This window comes from Ranitomeya imitator, chromosome 1, assembly GCF_032444005.1.
Source record: "Ranitomeya imitator isolate aRanImi1 chromosome 1, aRanImi1.pri, whole genome shotgun sequence".
NCBI lineage: Eukaryota > Metazoa > Chordata > Amphibia > Anura > Dendrobatidae > Ranitomeya > Ranitomeya imitator.
Window position 1 is genome coordinate 492,171,890 of NC_091282.1, and position 27,302 is coordinate 492,199,191.

The window sequence follows — 27,302 nt, forward strand, 5'->3', positions numbered from 1 at the left end:
CTGTATTTATAAGTACCAGGAGACGTTACTGAGGACTCGGCACGTTCTACCAAATAAGTGCCGCATGCTAAATTTCCACGACAATGACAGACCCCATTCAAGTCAATGACTGGTTTGGGAGGGGGATTATCAAAGACTTTTCCCAAGCTTTCCAATTCCAAAAAGTCAGACATTTTGCTGCACACTTTTTCATGATATGTTGGACGCTACTCTTGCCACTTTTGTGGGTGTAAAAATGGCTGCTTAGCTATGCAAATAAATAGAAGCCTGATTAAAAAGTTGCCAAAAAAGTCCCAATTCTGCAGCCATGAATTTAATAGAATGTTTCATCTGTTGCCTTCATTTACCCTTTATTTCTATCAACGTTTGATTTTTTTGGCAGCACCCCTACCCAGAAAACCATTTCATCAAAAGGTAAGTGTTACGTGTTACGGAACCACTCAGCACCCAGAATATGTTGTGCAGTTATATGTATGTATAGGTTCTATGTGAGAAGCATGTCCCTAATGCATCAGCCCACAGGCTGCGCCCCTGGGCAGAGGGGACACGATATTCCCCTTTTTGTCCGCCCCCCACCTTTGTAATTCCCACAGTAAATATGGCTCCGGCCACCTGCGGCTATTGTAATGTATGTCTGGCCTGCCGCTTTTCTATTTTCCTGCCCTCTGTATCTGTGTGATATATTCTGTGTCCTGTGAGTAAAGTGTTGTCAGACTGGAAATACGTGGAGAAGCAGTGATCTTTTATATGCGCCCATGTAACCAAGCAATTCCAGCCAGCGTCCCTCATTCAGACTCCAGCCAAAGCAGAGTGGTCCTCCTGAAACACGGGGTGGTACTGAAAGAGGTACTCCAGCTTGGTAGACCCTGTTACAGTAAGTATCCTCCTTTGGATCCACTTAAAAAAAGGGAACAGGTCGGTCACTGAAGCCAATGATCCAGGAACTACAAAGACTAATGCCAGAATGTGGTGGTAACTTGCCAAAATCCAGATCACTCACTCTCTAACACGCACCGATCCCAACAATCAGGCCTTCCCACTAGGACAAGCCCAGTCACATGAGTGACGTTACATGGCCGCTACTTCACGTCGTACATACTTGGGCTCCAGGCTGGAGTCAAAGCAGCAGCTTTCCAGTGCATCCAATGATTTCATTATCAGCAAGCTCATCTGCTGCCCAGAGGTATCACTGTACAGAAAGACACAAAGGGGTATCAGCAACGGGGCGACAATTCGGATCCACTATTACATGGTATCGCATAAGGCCACTTCTTAATGGACTCCTTTCACAATGTCAGCAATTATTTCTAAACTTACATCAGTAACTTGGAAGTTATAAAGGGAATCTATTGTCAGGTCTAATCTGAGAGCATAATGTGTAGAAAGAGACCCTGATTCCAGCTAGGTATCACTTACTGGGCTGCTTGCTGTAGTTTTGCTAAAATCACTTATATTTAGCAGCAGATTATTACTACAGGACAAGTAAGCTGCTGCCTCGTAGTCCTCCATATTCATAAGCTCTGTGTAACTCCGCCCCCAACACAGATTGACAGCTCTCTGCTCATGCACAGTGTACATAGAAAGCTGCCAGCCAGTGGGGTGGGCGGGGTTACACAGAGCTCAGTATTCAGAGGACTGCTACATCTACAGTAGAGAAAACAGGGATTTTATCATATCTACAGCAAGCAGCCGGTAAGTGACACATCACTGGAATCTGCCCCTTTTTATGCTCCTCTCAGATGGGTTGGCAAAAACCTGCTGCCAGGTTCCCTTTAAAGGAAACCTGTCACAGGAAAATGTAACCAGCCCCCTTGTTTTACATTATATTTAAAGAAGCCCATGCTAGGCAAGATTCTCCACTTACTCCCCATAACCAAAATCTCTAAAAATCAGTGCTCACAAATGGTAGCTATTCCTATACATACCTAACTTTTTCCTCGCACAGGCGGGAGAGGAACATCCCAAGTGCCAGTCCCATATGAACTTGAAGAGCTTGCGAATCATCTTCTTCTGGCCGCCCTGGTAGCCTTGCTGTCAAAAGGTTCAGGATGTCCTCTACTTTGTCTTTAAAGGACACGACAAGTATTGGAACCAACAGAGAGAGCGCTGTGGCGGCACAAGACCGGGCAATGACACTGGCAGTGTTCTCACCAGAGTAGGATTTCTGGAATAGAAAGAAATAACCGTCCTTGTCAATAAGAAAACTGGGAAGCCACTCAGATGTCTAAAACCGCCTCCGGTAAGTGGCAAGGCCAGCAGGTCATCTCTGCCGATGACTCAGTAGCGAGTCATTCTTCATTTTGGTTAATGGCTCATGTACTCTCCTTTGGAACAAAAGGCTAATGTCAATGTTGTATCTCACAAAAGTCATGTGACCGCTGCTGCCAATCAGCGGCCATTAATCAGCTGCATGACTCCCTGTTCTTGACTGAATGTTCAAAAACTCCTGATTGCTATATTACGTGACTGCAAAAAAAAATAAAAATTCAGTGCTGACATTGCTGGAACTGTGAAGAATGAAGAATATTCCAGAAGCCCACCCCTGTGGTAATAGCTCCTCTGGGTCTACTCTCCCCATTCACACAATAAAAGCCCCAGTAAACTAAAGTCGGCCGAACATGCCAATTTCAGCCAACAGTCTAATGTGTATGGCTGCCTCTTCTCGGCTCTCACTAACAGAAGATGTTAGAATGCAGGAGTTCTGACCAGAGTGGAATGCTCCTGGATATGGAGGCAATGGGAGTCTTAAAGAGGTTGTCCACCACTAGGACATTCCCTTCTCCATTACTGTGCTTCCCCAAACCACTACATTCCCCTCCACCATACTGGTCCAGCGGTGTTGGCACTGGCTCCCCCGGGTCTCGCCTGCGGTCAATCAGTAACGGACATCCAGAAGATGTGAGCACTGCAGATGCACTCTCCCTTCCTCCGGATGTCGGACTTGTCTGAAGGAGGATAGCGCAGAGCGACCGCAGGGATATTGTTATGTCACACGAGACCTGGGGGAGCCAGTGCCAACACCGCTGGAATGGCACCAGCACCGGAGGCGAGCATAGGTCTCATTTTACTAGGGTATACACATAGCAATTGCGACTGGAATCCCCCTTTTAGATATGTAACCTTCTTTTTTTTGTTTTCCCTTGTATAAATGTTTTTCCTTATATAAAAACACTGAGCATATGGCCCTGATCTGATGTGAACGGTATGAACGATAAAGGAGGGAACCAAGAACAGAGAGAAGGTGTTTCACAAAAACATTTCTATGATCCATTACACTAAAATTATATCTTCCTCCAATTAAGAGGGCCTAAAAAAAACACACAGTAGCCATAACACTTGCCCAAAACCAACAGTGACATCAATGAAACAGACAACAATTCATTCATTCTATTAGGCTATCTACAACATTCCGGCGGGCTGCTGCAATAGTCAGCTGGCGGATGGCCAGCGTTATGATGGGAAAGCGGCTTCCAAGCAGATGGATTATTTCCAAGGGGATGAAATAATCTGCAGAAGTAATCTGCTTTATGAAGAGGAAAATGAGAGTTGGTTTTATGATGATAGTTATTGTGACCATTAACCTTTTCTCCTGCCTATGGATTATGTGTACATAAGCAGCAGTGTGCTACATTTTTATTTTTTTTACCGTGTGACTTTTAAAGAGATCTCATCAATAGATTCATGCTGCCCAAAGCACGGGCAGCATGAATCAGTGTGCTGCTCTGAAACAAGTACAAAGGAAGCAACCTGTCAGTCATGTGGATCAGGGCGGGAGAAGCCGGCCGGAGACGGCACTGGACTAGCAGATCCGCTCTTCAAACCATGTTGGCTGTGAAACCTGGCAATGTTTCAGAGTACAATATACTTGTACGGAATCATACGGACAGACAGATTCATGCTGCTTGTGGTTCGCCAGCAGCATGAATCTAATGACAGGTTCCCTTTAAGGGACAATATAAATATAGTAAGGACTAAATAACAATCCTTAATACATTGGCATGAACAAATCCTGGTGGTGAGGGACTAGTTGTCGAGAGGACACAGACATGGTGTAGGCTCTTAATGGACAAAGACCTCGAGAAGGAAAAGATTCATACATTTATGAAAGCGCGATAACCCATTAACGCCCCATGACATATATCCATCATGGAGAAGGTGAAGGGGCGTGGAGTGGTCTCAGGAGCTGAACCTGCTCCACACATGCCAAAAAAAAAAAAAAAAGAAGAGTGTATGAAGTTAAAGGGGCATTCCAATCTCCAATATCCTATACCAAATTGTAGTGCCAATTGTGTATGGTCAATATTTATTATTTTTTGTATATACACCGGTATATATATATTTTCCCTTTTTTCGCCCATAGTATCTTATTATAAAGCATTTGTCTTTTAATAAGGGTTTCTTCACTTGTTAGAATGACTTTTGAATCCTTACTGGTGATGAGCGAGTGTATTCGTTGCTCAGGTTTTCCCGAGCACGCTCGAGTGGTCTCCGAGTATTTATGACTGCTAGGAGATTTAGTTTTCATCCCCGGCAGCTGAAGGATTTACAGCTACTAGCCTGCTTGATTACATATGGGGATTTCCTAGCATCTAGGCAACCCCCACATGTACTTAGGCTGGGTAGTAGCTGTAAATCATTCAGCTGAGGCGATGAAAACTAAATCTCCGAGCAGTCATAAATACTCAGAGACCACTCGAGCAACGAGTATACTCGCTCATCACTAATCCTTACATTACAATTTGATGTAGGAGCAGAGTTCACACATGGGTTTATGTGATTTATTGATGTGAATGGTGTTACTGATGGTTCCGTTTGAAATGCAAAAAATAAAAGCAAATTAAAAAAATACCCTTTAACATATCTAAAATTCATGAGACCTCTTTTTCTGTAATGAAGCCCAAACTACACCCACACAATATATGTATACCAACATAAGAAGTGGAGGCTTGCAGTATGATCAAGTTACATATTGTAACGTCAAATGTCGACCAATCCTGAAATGTGAAGCATGTAATTACTATATCCTACTCGTCACATTGCATAATGCATTTGTCACAATGGCTGTATACATTAATGGCATTTCTTGGTGACATCTACTATATAATTGTCTAAGGGTCACTTCCGTCTTTCTGTCTGTCTGTCACGGATATTCATTGGTCGCGGCCTCTGTCTGTCATGGAAATCCAAGTCGCTGATTGGTCGCGGCAAAACAGCCACGACCAATCAGCGACAGCCACAGTCTGGCGGCAACATTGCCGCTCCTTCCTCCCCGCAGTCAGTGCCTCCTCCATACTCCCCTCCAGTCAGCGCTCACACAGGGTTAATGGCAGCGTTAACCGACCGCGCTATGCCGCGGTGTAATGCACTCGGTTAACGCTGCTATTAACTCTGTGTGACCAACGTTTTACTATTGATGCTGCCTATGCGGCATCAATAGTAAAAAGATCTAATGTTAAAAATAATAATAATAAAAAAAATAATCGTTATATACTCACCGTCCGTCGGCCCCTCGGATCCACAACAGGCATTTCCCGCTGGCGACGCTCCGGTCCATGCCGCAATCTCGCGAGATGATGACGTAGCGGTCTCGCGAGACCGCTACATCATCATCTCGCTAGACCGCAATGCACCCTTGAGACCAGAGCGTGCGACGAGCGTCGGGAACCTCTTCGCTTGGATCCGGGGGCTCCGGAAGGTGAGTATATAACTATTTTTTAATTTAATTCTTTTTTTTTTTTTTTTAACAGGGATATGATGCCCACATTGCTATATACTACGTGGGCTGGGGAATATACTACATGGGCTGTGCAATATACTACATGGGCTGTGCAATATACTACGTGACTGGGCAATATACTACGTGGCTGGGCAATATACTATGTGGCTGGGCAATATACTACGTGACTGGGCAATATACTACGTGACTGGGCAATATACTACGTGGCTGGGCAATATACTACGTGGCTGGGCAATATACTACGTGGCTGGGCAATATACTACGTGGGCTGTGCAATATACTACGTGGCTGGGCAATATACTACGTTACTGGGCAATATACTACGTGGCTGGGCAACGTGGCTGAGCAATATACTAGGTAACTGGGCAATATACTACGTGGTTTGGCAATATACTACGTGGCTAGGCAATATACTACGTGGCTAGGCAATATACTACGTGGCTGGGCAATATACTACGTGACTGTGCTATATACTACGTGGACATGCATATTCTAGAATACCCGATGCGTTAGAATCGGGCCACCATCTAGTGGATACATAAACACCAGTAATATTATACAGAAATAACGCGTGCCATTTTTCAAAACCAAGTTATTCCACTTCTGACATGTTTCATGAAGAAAATGGATGTCCTATTACAAACTCCGAGAAAGAATAACATAGTTCTCTGTTACCCAAAAAGAAAATTACATGATATCTCACAGAGCCTTATATATGATATCACAGAGCCTTACATATGATATGATATCACATAGAGCATTGCATACATCACACAGAGCCTTACATATATCACAGAGCCATACATATGATATCACAGAGCCTTACAGACATCACACAGAGCCTTACATATGATATCACACAGAGCCTTACATATGATATCACAGAGCCTTGCATATATCACACAGATCCTTGCATATATCACATAGATCCTTACATATGCTATCACAGAGCCTTACATATGATATCACACAGAGCCTTGCATATGATATCACACAGAGCCTTACATATGATATCACACAGAGCCTTACATATGATATCACACAGAGCCTTACATACATCACACAGAGCCTTACATATGATATCACACAGAGCCGTACATATATCACAGAGCCTTACATATGTTATCACAGAGCCTTACATATATGACACAGAGCCGTACATACAATATCACACAGAGCTGTACATATGATATCACAGAGCCTTACATATGATATCACACAGAGTCGTACATATGATATCACAGAGCATTACATATGATATATCACATAGAGCCTTACATATGATATCACACAGAGCCTTACATATGATATCATACAGAGCCTTACATATGATATCACACAGAGCCTTACATACATCACACAGAGCCTTACATATGATATCACACAGATCCTTACATATGATATCACAGAGAGCCTTACATACATCACACAGAGCCTTACATATGATATCACACAGAGCCTTATATATGATATCACACAGAGCCTTACATATGATATCACACATAGCCTTATATACTGTATATCCCACAGAGCCTTATATATAATATCACACAGAAACCTAGCACACCTAGACACCCACATGCTCTCTGACTCTATTCTACCACTGGCATCCATATCCTCACTCCACGACACAGACAGTGCCACTGCTTTCTACAATGCCACTCTTGCATCAGATATTGACATGGTTGCCCCTCTCGTTCATGGCAGAGTGCGTCGTATCAATGGACAACCCTGGCACAATAACATCACTAAAAAACTCCGACAAGTGTCCAGGGTTGCAGACCGGAGTTGGAAGAAAACAAATTCACAAGATGATTTCACTGCACTCAAACAAGCAACACTCTCTTTTAAATCTGCCCTCACCTCTTCTAAACAGGCCTACTTCACAACCCTCGTATCTTCCCTATCCTACAACCCCAAACAGTTATTCAAAACTCTTAACTCCCTCCTGCACCCACCACTGCCCCCTCCAATCTCCCTCATTTCTGCTGAGGACTTTGGCACACACTTTAAAACTAAGATCGACCAAACAAGGCAAGTCTTCATTGTTCAACCACCACAACCCCTTTGTATACCAGACAATGCCCAAACCCCATAACCTCTCTCTCCAACATCACTGAAGGGGGAGCTTACTTGTCTCCTCTCCAAATCACACCTCACCATTTGTGCACTAGACCCCATCCCATCCCACCTCCTCCCCAACCTCACCACCACACTTATCCTATCCCTACCCCATCTCTTCAACCTATCACTAACTTCTGGCACCTTCCCTTCTGCTTTCACACATGCCACAATCACACCTATCTTTAAAAAGCCAACCCTTGACCCAAACGCTATGTCCAGCTATCGCCCAATATCGTTGCCCCCATTCGCTTCCAAACTCCTGGAGCAGCACGTCCATGCTGAACTTTCCTCCCACTGTGCTGTTCCATGTATGTTGTTATATTTTACTCTGTATTTTACTCTGCTGCCACCCAATGGCCTTTTTCCATATGGCAGCTTGTTATTCATTTATTCTTATGGGCATGTCTTTCACTTCCTGTTCTGGGGTCAAGTCTTCTCTTCCTCTGGTAGCCATTTCATTTTGAGTTTACTTTCTGTTGTGAGAGGACGCTGTTTAGCCGGCTTAGGAAGGCATAAGTCTTTCGACCACACTCTCTCTTGTTGCTCACACTTGCAGTCATACTTGGTGTTACATCTTACTGTACCTTGTCTACACCTGCATTTCTGGAGAAAGTACTGTATTACCAGTTATCGGCTGTATGTCCAGATTTCCAAATAAACAAATCTGGATTGCACAATCCCTGATGTGCATCATCTCTTCGGACGCTGAGCAGCATTGGTCCTGTCTGCCTCATATCGAGGAAACACCGGATTACGTACCTGTAATGCTCTTTTATAGAGCCACGACAGCACCCACTTGAGAGAGGGGATCCGCCCCTAGGAACAGGAAACCCCTATGGAGAGAATAAAAGGGGCGGTCCCCCTCGCTCCCACAGTTGGGTTTACAGAGATTGCGAGGAACCGCCCACCAGATTTTAGTAGGTCATTCAATATCATCGTTTATAATTAGTTAACTTAAGCATGGCTAACTACAAGAACCAAACACCCTTAACCGTGCTCCTAATAAAAAACCTATAAGGGTGGGAAGTGAAGGGGTGCTGTCGTGGCTCTATAAAAGAGCATTATCGGTACGTGATCCGGTGTTTTCTCTTCGCCACGACAGCACCCACTTGAGAGACTTTCAGAGATAGTCATTTGGGAGGGATCACCGTGTTAAGGACTGATCTACCGAAGGACAAGTCAGATGAGGAAGACAAGTCTAATCTATAGTGATTATAGAAGGTAGTAGGCGAAGACCAGGTTGCGGCCTTACATATCTGTTCTATCGGAACCTCCGCTCGCTCAGCCCAGGATGATGCAATCGCCCGGGTGGAATGTGCTCTTACGTTCTCAGGCGGATTCTCCCCTTTGGATGAATAGGCCAGACATATTGCATCTTGAATCCACCGAGATAAAGTACCCTTCGTGATTCCAGCTCCTTTTCTATGACCCTGGAAGGAAACAAAGAGAGCCCTGCTCTTCCTACAGGCTCTAGTCCTATCTAAATAGGCTAATATGGCTCTCCTCACATCTAATGTGTGGTATTTTTGTTCTTCCTGACTTGTAGGGTTATCATAGAAGGAGGGAAGGTAAATTTCTTGCGATCTGTGAAATTTAGTACATACTTTGGGTAAGTATGAAGGGTCTGTTTTTAGGACAACTCTATCTGGGAAGATTGACATAAAGGGAGGATCTATCGATAGTGCCTGTATGTCACTTACTCTTCTTGCTGATACTAAGGCGACGAGAAGAGCTGTCTTGAGGGAGACATGTTTTATGTGAGCTGAATGTAGTGGCTCAAAAGGGTGGTCTGTAAGAGCTTCAAGGACTAAATTAACATCCCAAGGTGGTACATGGGGAATGTGAACTGTCTCTGACCTCTGGCATGCTGCAACAAACCTGGCTACCCACTTATTACCTGCGATATCGTGACCATATAAAGCCCCCAGCGCAGAAATGTGTACTTTTAAGGTACTGACCGCCAGACCTAGATCGCGCCCTTTTTGGAGAAATTCTAGAATCCTAGGGATATGAATTTCATTTGACAGGGCTGTTGGGTAGAGGTTTAGAAATTTTCTCCACACTCTTGCGTAGATGGAGGTAGTGGATTTTTTCCTACTTAATAGTAGAGTGTCAATTACTTTGTTTGAGAACCCTCTGATCTTTAGCAGCTGCCTCTCAAATTCCAGGCTGTTAGTCGGAGACCCTTCACATGAGGGTGGTTGAAGGGGCCCTGGAAAAGAAGATCCCGATCCTCCGGAAGGATCCATGGGTCTGAAATTGACATGGCTCTCAGCCAGGAAAACCATGGCCTCTTGGGCCAGAACGGATCAATTAGGATCACGTTTGCTCTTTCCTCCCTTATCTTCCTGATCACTGTCGGAAGTAGTATCAGCGGGGGAAAGGCATAAGCCTTTTTGAATACCCATGGCACTTGTAGGGCGTCGAAGATATCTGGATTGTCAGATCGGAATAAAGATGCAAATTTTTTGACTTGCCTGTTTTGTTTGGTCGCAAAGAGATCTATCTCGGGAGTGCCCCATTTTTTTACTATCATGCAAAAGATACGATGACTTAGAACCCATTCTCCTTGATGGAGAGTGTGGCGACTGAGGAAATCTGCTCTCGAATTGTCGATTCCTCTCACATGTAGCGCTGATAAAGACAGAAGGTGCTCCTCTGCTATGGCTAGAATGTTGTCGGCTATAGACATGAGTGCTTCTGATCTTGTTCCTCCTTGGTGGTTTATGTATGCTACTGCTGTCATGTTGTCTGAAAGGACTCTTGTATGCGTTCCGTGTAGCTGCGGAAGAAATTTAGACAAGGCATGATAGATAGCCTTCAGTTCTTTTTTATTAGAAGAATCATCTGATTCTCTAAGAGACCACAGACCTTGCACTACTTGATCTCCTAAGTGTGCTCCCCAGCCACTAGGACTGGCATCAGTGAAGATAGTTTTTGAAGGTTTAACCACCCAGGGAACCCCACTGGTAAAATGATCCGGATCTAACCACCAAGTGAGAGATTGTACCACATCTGATGGTAAGGAAATACGACTATCTAATCGGCCCGGCAGTCTTTCTTCCTCACGAAGTATCGTATACTGTAATTTCCTGCTATGGAATTGGGCCCACGGAACAGCTGGAATACATGATGTGAAAGAACCAAGAAGGGACATACCTTCTCTTATGAAAATTAGGGGGTTGTTAATTACTGATTGTACTTTATTTATGATTGCTATTTGTTTTGACTCGGGAAGGAAGCACATCTGATTTGTAGAGTCTAGAATAATCCCTAAAAATTTTTGATTAGTTGTAGGGGACAATCTAGATTTTTCCCAATTTACTAACCACCCCAACCTCTGTAGGGACGAAATTGAATCGGATATACGTTGACATTGAGAAAGGGAATTCCCGACTATCAATAGGTCGTCTAAATATGGTATTATGAGGGTGTCTTTTAACCTCAAATATGACATTACCTCTGACATTAGTTTTGTGAAAACTCTAGGGGCTATTGATAGTCCAAAGGGCATTGCTGTGTATTGATAATGTCGAACCTGACCTTTGATCATAACTGCCACCCGTAGATATTGTTGATGCTCCCTGAAGATTGGAAGATGATAGTATGCGTCTTTAAGGTCAAGAACTGCCATGAAGCAATGGGGAAACAGAAGCTTAATAGTTGACCGAATGGATTCCATTTTAAAGGTTTGGTTCTCTAAGAAGATGTTTAGTCTCTTAAGGTTAATTATTGTTCTATATGTCCCGTCTGGTTTCGAAATCAAAAATAAAGGGGAATAAAATCCCCTTCCTCTTTGATGAAAGGGGACTTCCACCAATACTCCTTTGGACAGGAGAGTTATTATTTCCTGTTCCAAGGCTTCTTGTTGTGATGGTGACCCTAAGGAAGTCAGAAAAAAAGAGTCTGGGGGGACTTGGAGAAATTTTAATTTTAGGCCTGTAGTTATAAGGCTAGTTGCCCATGGATTTGAAGTTATTGCCAGCCATTGAGTAGGGAAGAAGGACAACCTACCACCAACAGGTAGATCTGTCCTAGCGGGGTTTATCCTCAGGTTTGAAAGGGCGTTTTCCGAAGAAGGCTCCTTTTTGCTTAAAGTCCTTGTTATCCCAACGGTTCTGGTTTTTATAGTCCCGTCTTCTGTTGAACATGGGCTTTCGGAATGCTCTCCTATAAGATGGAAGATAAGTGTTATTGGGGAACCCTTTCTTCCTCTCACCCGCTTTGGTAAGAATGTCATCCAATTGAGTACCAAATAGGTACTCACCCTGGCATGGCAGACCACATAACTTAGATTTCGTTTGTGGATCCCCTTTCCATCCTTTTAACCACAAAGCGCGGCGAGCCGCGTTGGTTAGACCTGCTGATTTGGCTGCTAAACGGATGGAATCAGCCGAAGAATCGGCCAAAAAGGCAGTAGCTCCTCTAATTAATGGAATAGAGGACATTAGTTTATTGCGGGAAAGACCACCTTTCAGGCCCTCTTCAAGATCATTTAACCAGACCAGCATGGATCTAGCCGTGCATGTGGCCGAAATAGCCGGTCTGAAAGCTCCTGTACAAGATTCCCACGCTCTTTTTAAAAGGGAATCAGCTTTCCGGTCAAGCGGGTCTTGTAAGGATCCTGAATCTTCAACAGTCAATAAAGACTTTCTAGAAGTGGACGCCACTGCCGCATCCACTTTTGGGGTTTTTGACCATTTGGAGAAATCCTCGTCATTAAAGGGATAGCGAAGTTTTGAGGAAGACGGCAACCCTTTTTGTCCCTGGCTTTCCCACTCCTTTTTGACTAATTCTTTTATTGCTGGAATAACAGGAAAAGACGCTCTTTTTCTTTCAGATAGGCCTGCAAACATCACATCCTGTGGCGTTTTAAGGGTTTTAGTATCTTCTATACCCATGGTGTTACGTACTGATTTGACTAAGTTGTCAATGCTATCTGTAGGGAAGCATGAATCCTGCTCACTCTCCGAGGATATGACCTCTTGAGACCCGTCCGAATCCTTATCCTCCACCTGAGAGGATTGTTCAGATGTATTAGAGGTATATTTCTTCCTACTTTCAGGAACTTTCTCAGAGCTTCTAAAGGCTCGTAATTCCTCTCTGATCATGCTACGTATGTCTTCCGACCTTACTGATGACTCCTCACGTAAGGTGGATTCAATGCATGACTGGCATAGCTTTTTTAAATAGATATCCGGGAGCGGCTGAGAGCATAAGGCACATTGCTTATGTCTGGATTTCCCTGTTCTTTTAGCCTAGGGAATTAGATGAAAGAGGGGAACATAATCAGCTTAAAATAGGGTAGGCAACACTCACCCCTGAAGCTGTCATCATAATACTGGCTGACGAGGAGGAGACACACAGAGGGAAGAACCGACCGGTTCGATCTCTTGCTCTTGGAGGAAGATCTGCGGCTGCTGCTTGTCCGGCTTCCAGGAGTGACAGCAGTGACCTCCACTGAAGGCAACGCTGTGTCCTGGGGAGATGCCATGATGGACGCCGGGAATCAGTGCCAGCGTTCTCTTGTACTGGGGGCCGCCATCTTCTTCCTGCCGCACCCGGAAGTGACCACTACATCCGGGTTGCGGCTCTGCTGTGCGCGCCTGCCTCCACATCCAGCGCGCAGGCGCCGTCCTCCTTCAGCCTCACCCCGGAAGTTGTAACAATACTTCCGGGGGACAATCACTGGGCCACACGCTGCCTGTGCGCCACCCGAAGATGGCGACACAGGTTCTTACCGCAGCGATCCGGACCCTGCAGGCATGCTGGATGAAAACTCCGTGAGCCAGGCGACTCCCCGATCCTGGCCTCACGGTACTTGCCGGCAGAGGGGGGAAGCTGCCATAGAACCCCCGACGCCGCTTCCAGCTCTGGAGCCCTTGCCGTCCCTATAAGGTAAACTGCGCAAGCGGCATCCAGGCTGGGAATCCTCTTCTCTCCAGGTGTCTCCCGTAGGAACAGGAAACCAACTGTGGGAGCGAGGGGGACCGCCCCTTTTATTCTCTCCATAGGGGTTTCCTGTTCCTAGGGGCGGATCCCCTCTCTCAAGTGGGTGCTGTCGTGGCGAAGAGAAAATACGAAGGTACGATTCTCTCTCACAAAGCTTATTAATCAACCACACCTCTATTCGCCTCATGTGGGGACAGAACAGTTGAAAGACTGCCTTGAAGCCCGGCCAGACTCATCCTTATATCCCTATCCATGTGCCCACGCTCTGCCTGCTCACATACTGCAGCCCTGCTCTGCTAAGAAATCTCCTACAGTATCACCTCAGACTGCATTGTACATAAAGACTCTCTGTGTATTATACCACATCGCTGCAGATTGTCGGACCGCAGAACCCCGCAATTCTCCAAAAACACCTTGGGAATCTTATCAGGGGGTCGCAACTAAGCTGCGATTTCCAGCCCCCGATTCAAAAGTTCAGTTTCTTAAAGAGACAGCGCACCTTAAATCAAAATGGCCAAAAAGGACCTTACGCAGTTCCCCAATGCTGAAACAGAGCAAATACAACCTGATACTGCCCATTATGAAAACCGGGAAGCAGAGCCCGCTTCCGCAAAAGACTCAGGTGCACGACCAGTACGCTCCATCAAGCCAACATTAAAGGTCCTCGAGAATTACCATTCCACAAGGGATGAGTTCAACGACAACCTGGACGACCTATGGGAATGAGTCGCCTCCCTCATGTCAAGCGTCCAACGCCACAAAGATGATGCAGCGAGTTTACAGGACACTATAAGACAGCTAGACGTGGCCCACGGCAGATACAAGAGACTGTCCGCAAAGTATGCTGCCTTCCTAAAAGACTCTAAAATAGACGAAGCCCTATCAGAGTTAAGCAAAGCAGATTCCACAGACAGAGGAAGGGACGCCACCGTGCAAGACGCCAAAGATAAAGCGGAGCTTCGTATCGCCCATCTGCAAGAAACTAGATCGCACAGGTCAGCCTCGTCTAAACACTCTGTTCGGTCATACAAATCATCCTGCTCAAGAACTTCAGCCCTCAGCGACAGAATTCTAGAGGCCCGTTTAAACGCAGAGCGATCCAAACTAAGACGTTCATACACAGAAAAGGAAGCAGAAGCAGAGGCCCGAGTACAGATTCTTGAAGCAGAAGCACAGGCCCTAGCAAAGATTCTTGAAGCAGAAGCAGAGGCAAAAGCAGAAGCCAGGAAAGCAGAAAGAGAGGCTCGAGCAAAGATTTTTCAAACAGAAATAGAGGAAGAAATCGCACTAGCTGAAGCAAAAATACTCAATCAAGCATTGAAGCAAAACCTCAACCCAATTTGCCTGCCACCACAGGAAGAAGACGACCCCCAGCTGTTCGTACCAGAGACTACGTGCAGAAACAGATACCTGCAGCGCACACCTTCTCCAGCGACGTCAACCCAACATTGCGGAAACGTCCAAGTCAGCTCAACCTATGGCGCCAGTATTGCCCACAGCCCCTACAGAGACCCAAGACCAACGCCGTGATGTACCCCCTCAGGAGCAGTCATCACCACAAGACGACCGCAAGGCATACTCCAGCCTGCCTCCACAGTTCAAGCAGCAGTCATCAGAATCTCCAGAGGTTAAACCACAGCTCAACCCTGCAGCTCATCATTCTACCCGGGAACATTTCACCCTTCCACGCCACACAGCTTATACGCCCGAGGGGCACCACCAGCTACTACGGTAACAAAGAGTGAAGGATCAGACATGTCTGAGTTTGCCAGGTTCATGGTGAGCAGAGAGCTAATCAGAACTAGCCTCTCAAAATTCGACGACCGTGCAGAGAACTACAGAGCCTGGAAAGCAACCTTCAAGGCCGCCATTGCTGATCTCAACCTATCCGTGGAGCAGGAGCTCGACCTCATGGTAAAATGGTTGGGTCCTGAATCCACAAACCGTATCAAGAGTCTTAGGACTGTCTATGTGGGGCAGGCTGAAGCAGGTATCGCTGCGGCCTGGCAGAGACTTGAAAGAACCTACGGCAGCGCTGAAGCCATAGAAAAGTCCCTATTCAAGAGACTGCAGAATGTTCCAAGGATCAACCTTAAGGAAACCCACAAGCTTCTGGACTTAAGTGACCTGCTGTCTGGACTGTGCTACCAGGACACTGCCCATGGGGTGAACCCAATCATCTCAAAGCTGCCACATAGTCTGCAAGAGAAGTGGGCAGTGTTCGTCTCCAGGTATAAAAGGTCACATGACGTCACCTTTCCTCCGTTCATTCAGTTCTGCAAGTTCATTGACGAACAAGCCCAGATGAGGAACGACCCTAGCCTCGACTTCCTGGAGTCTAACATTGCAGTTCCAGCAGGGCCGCCATCAGGGTATGACAGCCATGACTGGCGTATGGGGCCCGGTGGGCAGAGGGGGCCCGCATCGGGCCCCGTCTCATCTGCTCACCGGGCCCCCCCTGCAGGCGCTGCGGCACCAGTGGCGTAGGAAGGGGGGCGCGGGGGGGGGGGAGGGGGTTAGGCCACCCCGGGCGGCACAATGCGGGGGGTGGGTCACAGAGTGACAGACTGCAGGGCATCAGGAAGAAGCCGGGTGTAAGTGCTGTGCAGCCCTCCACCAGTCATCCGGGTCTCCAACAAAATGGCCGCAGCTCTGGGAGGCTGAAGTGATGACATTGCCAGCTGCCACCTCTAGCGGAAGCACAGGGCGCACCTGTGAATACTGTCCCCCATCTTCCTGCACATGTGCTGCCTGAATTCTGGGCTGTACAGCGCCATCACTGCACGCTATGGAGGCGGCCCAGAAGTGGCTCACACTGCCCAGCCAGCCCAGTCTGAAGAAGCTGACTGACCCCAGCTATGGAAAGCCTGGATGTCAGCAGCACCCGCCGCTGCAGGACCTGACCAGGGCTCACACCGAGAGCTTCAATGAGGCCATGACTTACGGGCTGTACCGGGCGATCCAGGTGAGGAGCCGGCCCGGCGCTGCATGTGACTTGTTGCACTAGGGGTTATGCAGGATCTTTAAGGACAGAGGCTAGTTTTGCTCTTGCAGTTGTCCTTTTCTTCCAAAACAATGCAGACTTTTGTTTTTGAGGGATAATTTGTATTTTTTTTCCTTGCACTTTCCCGTATAATATGCATAAAATTCCCAAGTGCGAGCGATGAATTGGTGAAAAAGCAATGTCTCCTCCCTTGTTTCGTTACGTTCCTCTTTGTGCTGTAGAAATAAGCCGATAGCCCGATTCACGGGGCGGATCGATGGTGGCGACACCAAACTTGTGAGGTTTTATGTTAGTGGTTCTGCTGAAATGTGGATTGTCGCCAATGTCCGCGCCCCGCGGGCTTGTGTTATATCTGGCGAGGTGCGGCTTTTATGAAGCACAGCAGTATTCCGCACACAATGGACAGTACAAGGTAGATAGAATTGTACTAATCTCTTTGCTGTGATTACCATTACACCGGGAAGGCTCCAGGTCACTGACAGCAAACAGAGATCATAAACATTACAGAGGAATTCCAGAACAAATAATAATACAAGTTTCAGAATGATCTTCTATTACACACGTCACCAGCTCTGTACTCACACTGTGCCACACATAAAATACAGGGCGCCAAACTCGGGAACAGCCCCGGGTGGCAAAAGCTCTAGCTACGCCCGTGTGCGGCACACTATTGACGTGCGGGCCTGTGCCTGCACGTCAATAGTTAACAGTCGCCGCCAGCCAGTCGGAGGCTGGCAGCTGACTTGAGCGGCAGCAGTGCGTCCTTCATCTGCGTGGAGGAGCTTCGCCCGCCGCAGGAGCACACGGCCAGGTAAGAAGTTTTTGGTTTTTTTTTTTTTGGTAGCGGCGATCCAGGGGAGGGGGCCTGGGGAACTATGCTGGACACGGGGGCAGAATGCTGGGCACGCGGGCAGAATGCTGGGCACGCTGGGGCAGAGGAGATGCTGGACACAGGGGCAAAATGCTGGACAAAGGGGCAGAAAGCTGGACACAGGGACAGAGGAGATGCTGGACACGGGGGCAGAATGCTGGACAAAGGGGCAGAAAGCTGGACACAGACAGGGGCATTATGCTGGACACAGGGGCAGAATGCTGGACAGAGGGGCATTATGCTGGACACGGGCAGAATGCTGGACAAAGGGGCAGTATTCTGGACACAGGGGCATTATGCTGGACAAAGGGGCAGAAAGTTGGACACAGAGGCATTATGCTGGACACAGGGGCAGAATGCTGGACAAAGGGGCAGTATTCTGGACACAGGGGCAGAATGCTGGAACAGGGGCATTATGCTGGACACAGGGGCATTATGCTGGACACAGGGGCATTATGCTGGACACAGGGACCTTATGCTGGACACAGGGACATTATGCTGGACACAGGGACATTATTCTGGACACAGGGACATTATGCTGGACACAGGGACATTATGCTGGACACAGGGACATTATGCTGGACACAGGGACATTATGCTGGACACAGGGACATTATGCTGGACACAGGGGCAGAGGAGATGCTGGACAAGGGGGCAGAATGCTGGACAAAGGGGCAGAAAGCTGGACACAGACAGGGGCATTATGCTGGACACAGGGGCATTATGCTGGACACAGGGGCAGAATGCTGGACAAAGGGGCAGTATTCTGGACAAAGGGGCAGTATTCTGGACACAGGGGCAGTATGCTGGACACAGGGGCAGTATGCTGGACACGGGCATTATGCTGGACACGCTGGGGCAGAATGCTGGACACGCTGGGGCAGAATGCTGGACACGCTGGGGCAGAATGCTGGACACGCTGGGGCAGAATGCTGGACACGCTGGGGCAGAATGCTGGACACAGGGGCAGAATGCTGGACACAGGGGCAGAATGCTGGACACAGGGGCAGAATGCTGGACACAGGGGCAGAATGCTGGACACAGGGGCAGAATGCTGGACACGGGCAGAATGGAGATACGGGGTATGATGAAAGACATGGGGGCATGACTGGAGACAGATGGGGAAAGATTGGAGACAGATGGGGCAGAATGGAGACACAGGAGGCATGATTGGAGACAAGTGGCAGGATTGCAGACATGGGGGCATGATTGGAGACACTGGGGGCAGAATTGGAGACAGATCTTGCAGGATCATGGGGCAGGATGGATATGATGGAGACAAATGGGTCAGGATGGGGAGATCATATGGGGCAGAATGGATTTTCATGAGGGCAGGATGGGAGAACATATGGCTGACGCCAGGAATCAGACACACATTGGCCAGGATGGGGAATATTATTATCATAGGGACTAATTTAGGGATATTATTACTGCAGTGATGTATTTATTTTATTTTTTGAGGATACTGTTTTAAATGAGGGGGCGGTCCTGTTACTGTGTAGAGTGATACTATGTTGCCTCTTTATCTTCATGTGGTGTAATGTAGAAGTTGGAAAAATTAAGTAATGTATTCTACAAGCAGAGCTCGAGATAACTGTTATTTCCTGCAGAAACGAGTCCTGGCTGGATGAAATGATGGCAGTCTGTGCCGGATGAAAGATGAAGGACTTCACCTAGAGACGTCACTGGTGAGTCAGTGTGTTACCTATACACTGACACTATACACTGCATACAGAGCTCCTGTGTATAATTTCACTAGTGATCACTGTATTATCTGTACACAGACACTGCATACTAAGTACAGTTCTCCTGTGTATAATGGCACTTATGGTGATAGTATGGTGCTTTTTTTTATTACTGATCAGAATTGAAGTATTCAGTCACTATATGGTGGTAATATGCGGTCTGGTCATGGTGTAGCGGTATTTGTTCTTTGTATGTGTTATTATTCGATCACTGTGGTGGTAATATGTCATCTGGTCATGGTGTAGCGGTATTTGTTCTTTGTATGTGATATTCGATCACTGTGGTGGTAATATATCATCTGGTCATAGTGCTGTGGTATTTGTTCTTTGTATGTGATATTATTGGTCATTTAAAAAATTGAAAAATAAATTAAAATATATCTAAATTGTATTGCATATTTTAACAAATATTTAATAGGTTACAGTAGAGTAGGGCCCGGCCAAAAGTGTCTACCGTGTTATGGTGGCGGCTTAAAAAATCTTTTGGCCAAAACAAAAGCTGCAGCTATATGTGTGATCTGGTGATGGGAACTGTTAATGTATGATAGGTGAGAAGTGTAGTTTTTCCAAGAGAGAGCGGTGGGATTGTGGACAGTTCGAGGGGTGGAGCGTAGAGGCGGGGCTGGGGTGGAGCCTGGGCGGAGTCTCAAGGGGGCCCCGAAAATTTTGCCAGTATGGGGCCCCGAAATTTCTAGTGGCAGCCCTGAGCTCCAGCAACACCTTCATCAAGGTATGAAAGCATCGCACATAGACGTAAGGACACGAGGAACAGTGTAAGCGTCAGAAAGACTAACCTGCCATGACCTGCAGTACCTGCCGATAAGCAGAACACTATTCCGTCGAGGGATAAGTCTTTCAATCGTGAGTGTCCCATTCACAAAAGACCACACTCAATGTAGAGGCTTCAGGTCCAAAACCATGCAGGACCGCAAGAAAATCCTCAGCGAACTTGGGGTATGTTTCAAGTGCTGCACTTCATCAGAACACATGGCCAAGGACTGTAAATCTGCCATTAAGTGTGAAGAGTGTCACAGCGACAGACACCCATCAGCCTTGCACCCAGCCTCAGCAACCAGCGATCCAGCAGTCGCAGTTATCTCTAGTCCCGCTATAAACCATGGCGGGGAGCCACAGAATCACGCCAAGTCCACCACAGCTGTTTCCTGCTCATGCTCAGAGGTATGTGAGGAGAATCAAAATGCTAAATGCTGTGCCAGAATATGCCTAATCAGAGTCTATCCAGAAGAGCAACCAGAGAAGGCTGTAAAAATGTACGCCATCATTGAAGATCAGAGCAATCGATCCCTAGCTGGACCCAAGTTCTTTGAAGCCTTTAGAATCATGGGACCAGCAACGCCCTACACGCTGAATACTTGCTCGGGGCGCATAGAGACTAGCGGCAGAAGGGCACAAGGTATCATCGCTTCTCCTGTCAATGAAGACATAGAAATACCCCTACCTACACTAATCGAATATGATCAAATACCAGACCAAAGGGATGAGATCCCTACCCCGGAAGCTGCTTTCCACCAACCACAATTTGAGGATATATAAGGTCCGCCAACAGTGTAATGGTCCTGACTACGCCCCCTACGCCCAGAGACTTGACTTGGGGTGGGTAGTCATAGGAAATGTATGCTTGGACCGAACAGGAGTCCATTCCTTTAAGACCTATGTACGCCGAGACGGGCGCACTACTTTCTGCAAACCATGTCCTCATCACTATGAGGTGAAGGAAAAGCTTCCAGATCCTGTACAGCTGCCTGATGTTATCCCTTCTCCCTATGCAGACGACTTGGGAAGATCAGTGTTTCGCACCACTAAGGATGACAACAAAATAGCCCCATCTATGGAAGACAAGGAATTTGTCAGGATAATGGACAATGAGTTCCTTAAGGACGAGACCAATCACTGGGTTTTCCCTTACCATTCCGAGCTACCAGGGTAAGGCTCCCGAACAATCGTGAACAAGCCTTGTCCAGATTCAACTCTCTCCAGCGCACAATAAGCAATAAACCAGAGATGAAAGAACACATCGTCACCTTTATGGGCAGAATATTCCATAACAACCATGCGGAGCCAGCGCCTCCCTTAACCCTTTCACGACATGCGCCGTACTATTACTGCGCATACCGTGTCACCCCATTTGATGTGGGCTCCGGTGGTGAGCCCACATCAAAGTCGCGACTTGTCAGCTGTTTTGTAGTGAAATCGCTATTCACCCGCCGCTATTAACCTGTTAAATGCCGCTGTCAAACGCAGACAGCGGCATTTAACTGGCGCTTCCGGCCGGGCGTCCGGAAATGATGTCATCGCCGACCCCAGTCACATGATCGGGGGTCAGCGATGCATCAGGATGGTAACCATAGAGGTCCTTGAGACCTCTATGGTTACTGATGCCGGTCTGCTGTGAGCGCACCCCTGTATTTCAGCTACATAGCAGCGATCTGATGATCGCTGCTATGTAGCAGAGCCGATCAGGCTATGCCAGCTTCTAGCCTCCCATGGAGGCTATTGAAGCATGGCACAAGTAAAAAAAAAGGTTTTTAAAAATATGAAAAAATATAAAAAATATAAAAGTTTAAATCACCCCCCTTTCGCCCCAACCTAAATAAAACAATTAAAAAAAAAAAAACCTACACGTAATTGGTATCGCCGCGTTCAGAATCACACGATCTATCAATAAAAAAAAACAATAACCTGATCGCTAAACAGCGTAGCGAGAAAAAAATCCGGAACGCCAGAATTACGTTTTTTTTGGTCGCTGCGACATTGCATTAAAATGCAATAACGGGCGATCAAAAGAACGTATCTGCACCTAAATGGTATCATTAAAAACGTCAGCTCGGCACGCAAAAAATAAGCCCTCACCTGACCCCAGATCACGAAAAATGGAGACGCTTTGGGTATCGGAAAATGGCACTTTTTTTTTTTTTTAAAGCAAAGTTTTGAATTTTTTTTCACCACTTGGATAAAAAATAACCTAGACATGTTAGGTGTCTATGAACTCGTAATCACCTAGAGAATCACAATGGCAGGTTAGTTTTAGCATTTAATGAACCTAGCTAAAAAGCCAAACAAAAAACAAGTGTGGGATTGCACTTTTTTTGCAATTTCACCGCAATTGGAATTTTTTTCCCGTTTTCTAGTAAAAGACATGGTAAAACCAATGGTGTCGTTCAAAAGTACAACTCGTCCCGCAAAAAATAAGCCCTCACATGACCATATTGACGGAAAAATAAAAAAGTTATGGTTCTGGGAAGGAGGGAAGTGAAAAACGAAAACACAAAAACGAAAAAGGGCCGCGACTTGAAGGGGTTAAAGGAAAACGAGGCGTGCTGGCACCTACCCTCATTTGGAGTATATCACCCGGAGAAACCTAAACAAATTAGAGTTGTCTTTGATTCAAGCGCCAAACATCCAGGCGTATCTCTCAATGATGTCCTCCTCACAGGTCCTAATCTGACAAACAGCCTAGTAGGAGTGTTGATGAGGTTCAGGAAAGAGTCCATTGCCATCACCGCCGACATTGAACAGATGTTCCACTGTTTCATAGTCAGAGAGGACCACAGGAATTTACTCAGGTTCCTGTGGTACAAGGACAATGACCCCAGCAAAGAGATGGTGGAGCATCGCATGCGGGTACACGTATTCGGGAACAGCCCTTCACCCGCAGTGGCAACATATGGCCTGCGGAGAACCGCACAAGAAGGAGAGTCTGAGTATGGAACAGACGCCAGAGACTTTGTAGAGAAAGACTTCTATGTAGATGATGGACTAAAATCTCTACCCACAGAAGAAGCGGCAATCGACCTACTTAAATGGACCCAACATATGCTGTACCAAGCTAAGCTTAGACTGCACAAAATTGCTTCAAACAGCTCGGCTGTCATGAGAGCCTTTGAGTCAAGTGACCACGCACCTGGATTCAAAGAAAGTAAAGGAACTGGATGCACAGGTAGTTTTTTCTTCTATCCTTCCAGTAGACGGGCATGGCACCAGGAGATGGAACAGGATCCTTGATGCAAACAACTGGCTAAGACGATGGTGCAGACAACAAGGATTTGGATTCCTGGACCACGGTGTGAATTACTGGTATGATGGACTCCTCGCCAGAGACGGACTACACCTCAACAAACCTGGGAAACACACATTCGCCAGAAGACTCGCTACACTCATCAGGAGAGCGTTAAACTAGAAGAAGAGGGGACGGGAAGAAAAACATTAGACTCGAACAAAGACGACCCAGGAAAACATACTCAGAAGGGAGGTAAGAACATTTCTAAAACAATCCACAGTGAGGAGATTGGAACAAAACAAAATCCTCTAAACTGCATGCTCGCAAACGCCAGAAGCCTGACAAACAAGATGGAAGAACTAGAAGCAGAAATATCTACAGGTAACTTTGACATAGTGGGAATAACCGAGACATGGTTAGATGAAAGCTATGACTGGGCAGTTAACTTACAGGGTTACAGTCTGTTTAGAAAGGATCGTAAAAATCGGAGAGGAGGAGGGGTTTGTCTCTATGTAAAGTCTTGTCTAAAGTCCACTTTAAGGGAGGATATTAGCGAAGGGAATGAGGATGTCGAGTCCATATGGGTTGAAATTCATGGAGGGAAAAATGGTAACAAAATTCTCATTGGGGTCTGTTACAAACCCCCAAATATAACAGAAACCATGGAAAGTCTACTTCTAAAGCAGATAGATGAAGCTGCAACCCATAATGAGGTCCTGGTTATGGGGGACTTTAACTACCCGGATATTAACTGGGAAACAGAAACCTGTGAAACCCATAAAGGCAACAGGTTTCTGCTAATAACCAAGAAAAATTATCTTTCACAATTGGTGCAGAATCCAACCAGAGGAGCAGCACTTTTAGACCTAATACTATCTAATAGACCTGACAGAATAACAAATCTGCAGGTGGTTGGGCATTTAGGAAATAGCGACCACAATATTGTGCAGTTTCACCTGTCTTTCACTAGGGGGACTTGTCAGGGAGTCACAAAAACATTGAACTTTAGGAAGGCAAAGTTTGACCAGCTTAGAGATGCCCTTAATCTGGTAGACTGGGACAATATCCTCAGAAATGAGAATACAGATAATAAATGGGAAATGTTTAAGAACATCCTAAATAGGCAGTGTAAGCGGTTTATACCTTGTGGGAATAAAAGGACTAGAAATAGGAAAAACCCAATGTGGCTAAACAAAGAAGTAAGACTGGCAATTAACAGTAAAAAGAAAGCATTTGCACTACTAAAGCAGGATGGCACCATTGAAGCTCTAAAAAACTATAGGGAGAAAAATACTTTATCTAAAAAACTAATTAAAGCTGCCAAAAAGGAAACAGAGAAGCACATTGCTAAGGAGAGTAAAACTAATCCCAAACTGTTCTTCAACTATATCAATAGTAAAAGAATAAAAACTGAAAATGTAGGCCCCTTAAAAAATAGTGAGGAAAGAATGGTTGTAGATGACGAGGAAAAAGCTAACATATTAAACACCTTCTTCTCCACGGTATTCACGGTGGAAAATGAAATGCTAGGTGAAATCCCAAGAAACAATGGAAACCCTATATTAAGGGTCACCAATCTAACCCAAGAAGAGGTGCGAAACCGGCTAAATAAGATTAAAATAGATAAATCTCCGGGTCCGGATGGCATACACCCACGAGTACTAAGAGAACTAAGTAATGTAATAGATAAACCATTATTTCTTATTTTTAGTGACTCTATAGCGACAGGGTCTGTTCCGCAGGACTGGCGCATAGCAAATGTGGTGCCAATATTCAAAAAGGGCTCTAAAAGTGAACCTGGAAATTATAGGCCAGTAAGTCTAACCTCTATTGTTGGTAAAATATTTGAAGGGTTTCTGAGGGATGTTATTCTGGATTATCTCAATGAGAATAACTGTTTAACTCCATATCAGCATGGGTTTATGAGAAATCGCTCCTGTCAAACCAATCTAATCAGTTTTTATGAAGAGGTAAGCTATAGGCTGGACCACGGTGAGTCATTGGACGTGGTATATCTCGATTTTTCCAAAGCGTTTGATACCGTGCCGCACAAGAGGTTGGTACACAAAATGAGAATGCTTGGTCTAGGGGAAAATGTGTGTAAATGGGTTAGTAACTGGCTTAGTGATAGAAAGCAGAGGGTGGTTATAAATGGTATAGTCTCTAACTGGGTCGCTGTGACCAGTGGGGTACCGCAGGGGTCGGTATTGGGACCTGTTCTCTTCAACATATTCATTAATGATCTGGTAGAAGGTTTACACAGTAAAATATCGATATTTGCAGATGATACAAAACTATGTAAAGCAGTTAATACAAGAGAAGATAGTATTCTGCTACAGATGGATCTGGATAAGTTGGAAACTTGGGCTGAAAGGTGGCAGATGAGGTTTAACAATGATAAATGTAAGGTTATACACATGGGAAGAGGGAATCAATATCACCATTACACACTGAACGGGAAACCACTGGGTAAATCTGACAGGGAGAAGGACTTGGGGATCCTAGTTAATGATAAACTTACCTGGAGCAGCCAGTGCCAGGCAGCAGCTGCCAAGGCAAACAGGATCATGGGGTGCATTAAAAGAGGTCTGGATACACATGATGAGAGCATTATACTGCCTCTGTACAAATCCCTAGTTAGACCGCACATGGAGTACTGTGTCCAGTTTTGGGCACCGGTGCTCAGGAAGGATATAATGGAACTAGAGAGAGTACAAAGGAGGGCAACAAAATTAATAAAGGGGATGGGAGAACTACAATACCCAGATAGATTAGCGAAATTAGGATTATTTAGTCTAGAAAAAAGACGACTGAGGGGCGATCTAATAACCATGTATAAGTATATAAGGGGACAATACAAATATCTCGCTGAGGATCTGTTTATACCAAGGAAGGTGACGGGCACAAGGGGGCATTCTTTGCGTCTGGAGGAGAGAAGGTTTTTCCACCAACATAGAAGAGGATTCTTTACTGTTAGGGCAGTGAGAATCTGGAATTGCTTGCCTGAGGAGGTGGTGATGGCGAACTCAGTCGAGGGGTTCAAGAGAGGCCTGGATGTCTTCCTGGAGCAGAACAATATTGTATCATACAATTATTAGGTTCTGTAGAAGGACGTAGATCTGGGGATTTATTATGATGGAATATAGGCTGAACTGGATGGACAAATGTCTTTTTTCAGCCTTACTAACTATGTTACTATGTTACTAAGGACATAGACCTAGGATCAGACTGTCCGCCTGTGCAGAGAAGCTTAGGCCCGAGATGGAATCTGTCAGCTGACGCCTTCGGTTTCCAAATCAACTGTGCAGACAAGCCATTCACTAAACGTGGTGTCCTGTCAGTGGTAAATAGCCTATATGATCCCCTGGGATTCGTAGCAACAATTACCATACAAGGTAAATCCCTTCAGAGACAGCTCTCTGAAACAGTCAAGGACTGGGATACCCCACTACCTCCTGATAAGGAATCGAAATGGGAAACCTGGAAGCAGTCTTTTTGTGCTTTGGATGAAATCCATATACCGAGATGCTACGCCGGAATCTCACTTGCTGCTAGCACTAGGACGGAACTCCATGTGTTCTCGGATGCATCCACGGAGGCCATTGCAGCTGTTGCCTACCTGAATGTGACGGGATCCGACAATCAAGATCACATTGGTTTCGTTTTCGGCAAGGCTAAGTTGGCTCCCAAGCCTGACCACACTATTCCCAGGCTTGAACTCTGTGGGACTGTGCTTGCAGTAGAACTTGCGGACTTTATTCAGCATGAGCTGGACACTCACATAGATAACGTACAATACTACAGTGACAGTAAAATTGTCTTAGGTTACATCTACAACCAAACAAGGCGCT

At 46.0% G+C, this 27,302-nt stretch overlaps 1 protein-coding gene across 2 annotated transcripts in view; it reads right to left on the minus strand.

Moving 5' to 3' along the window:
• FOCAD (focadhesin) overlaps positions 1–27,302 on the minus strand; it is a 458,830-nt gene that overhangs the window by 41,285 nt on the left and 390,243 nt on the right. For both annotated transcript variants that reach the window (XM_069765982.1, XM_069765975.1), the window contains 2 exons: positions 1,926–2,164; positions 1,100–1,189 (listed from right to left, as the gene is read on the minus strand). In XM_069765982.1, the coding sequence (XP_069622083.1) occupies positions 1,100–1,189; positions 1,926–2,164 (329 nt within the window). The remainder of the gene's footprint in view (positions 1–1,099; positions 1,190–1,925; positions 2,165–27,302) is intronic.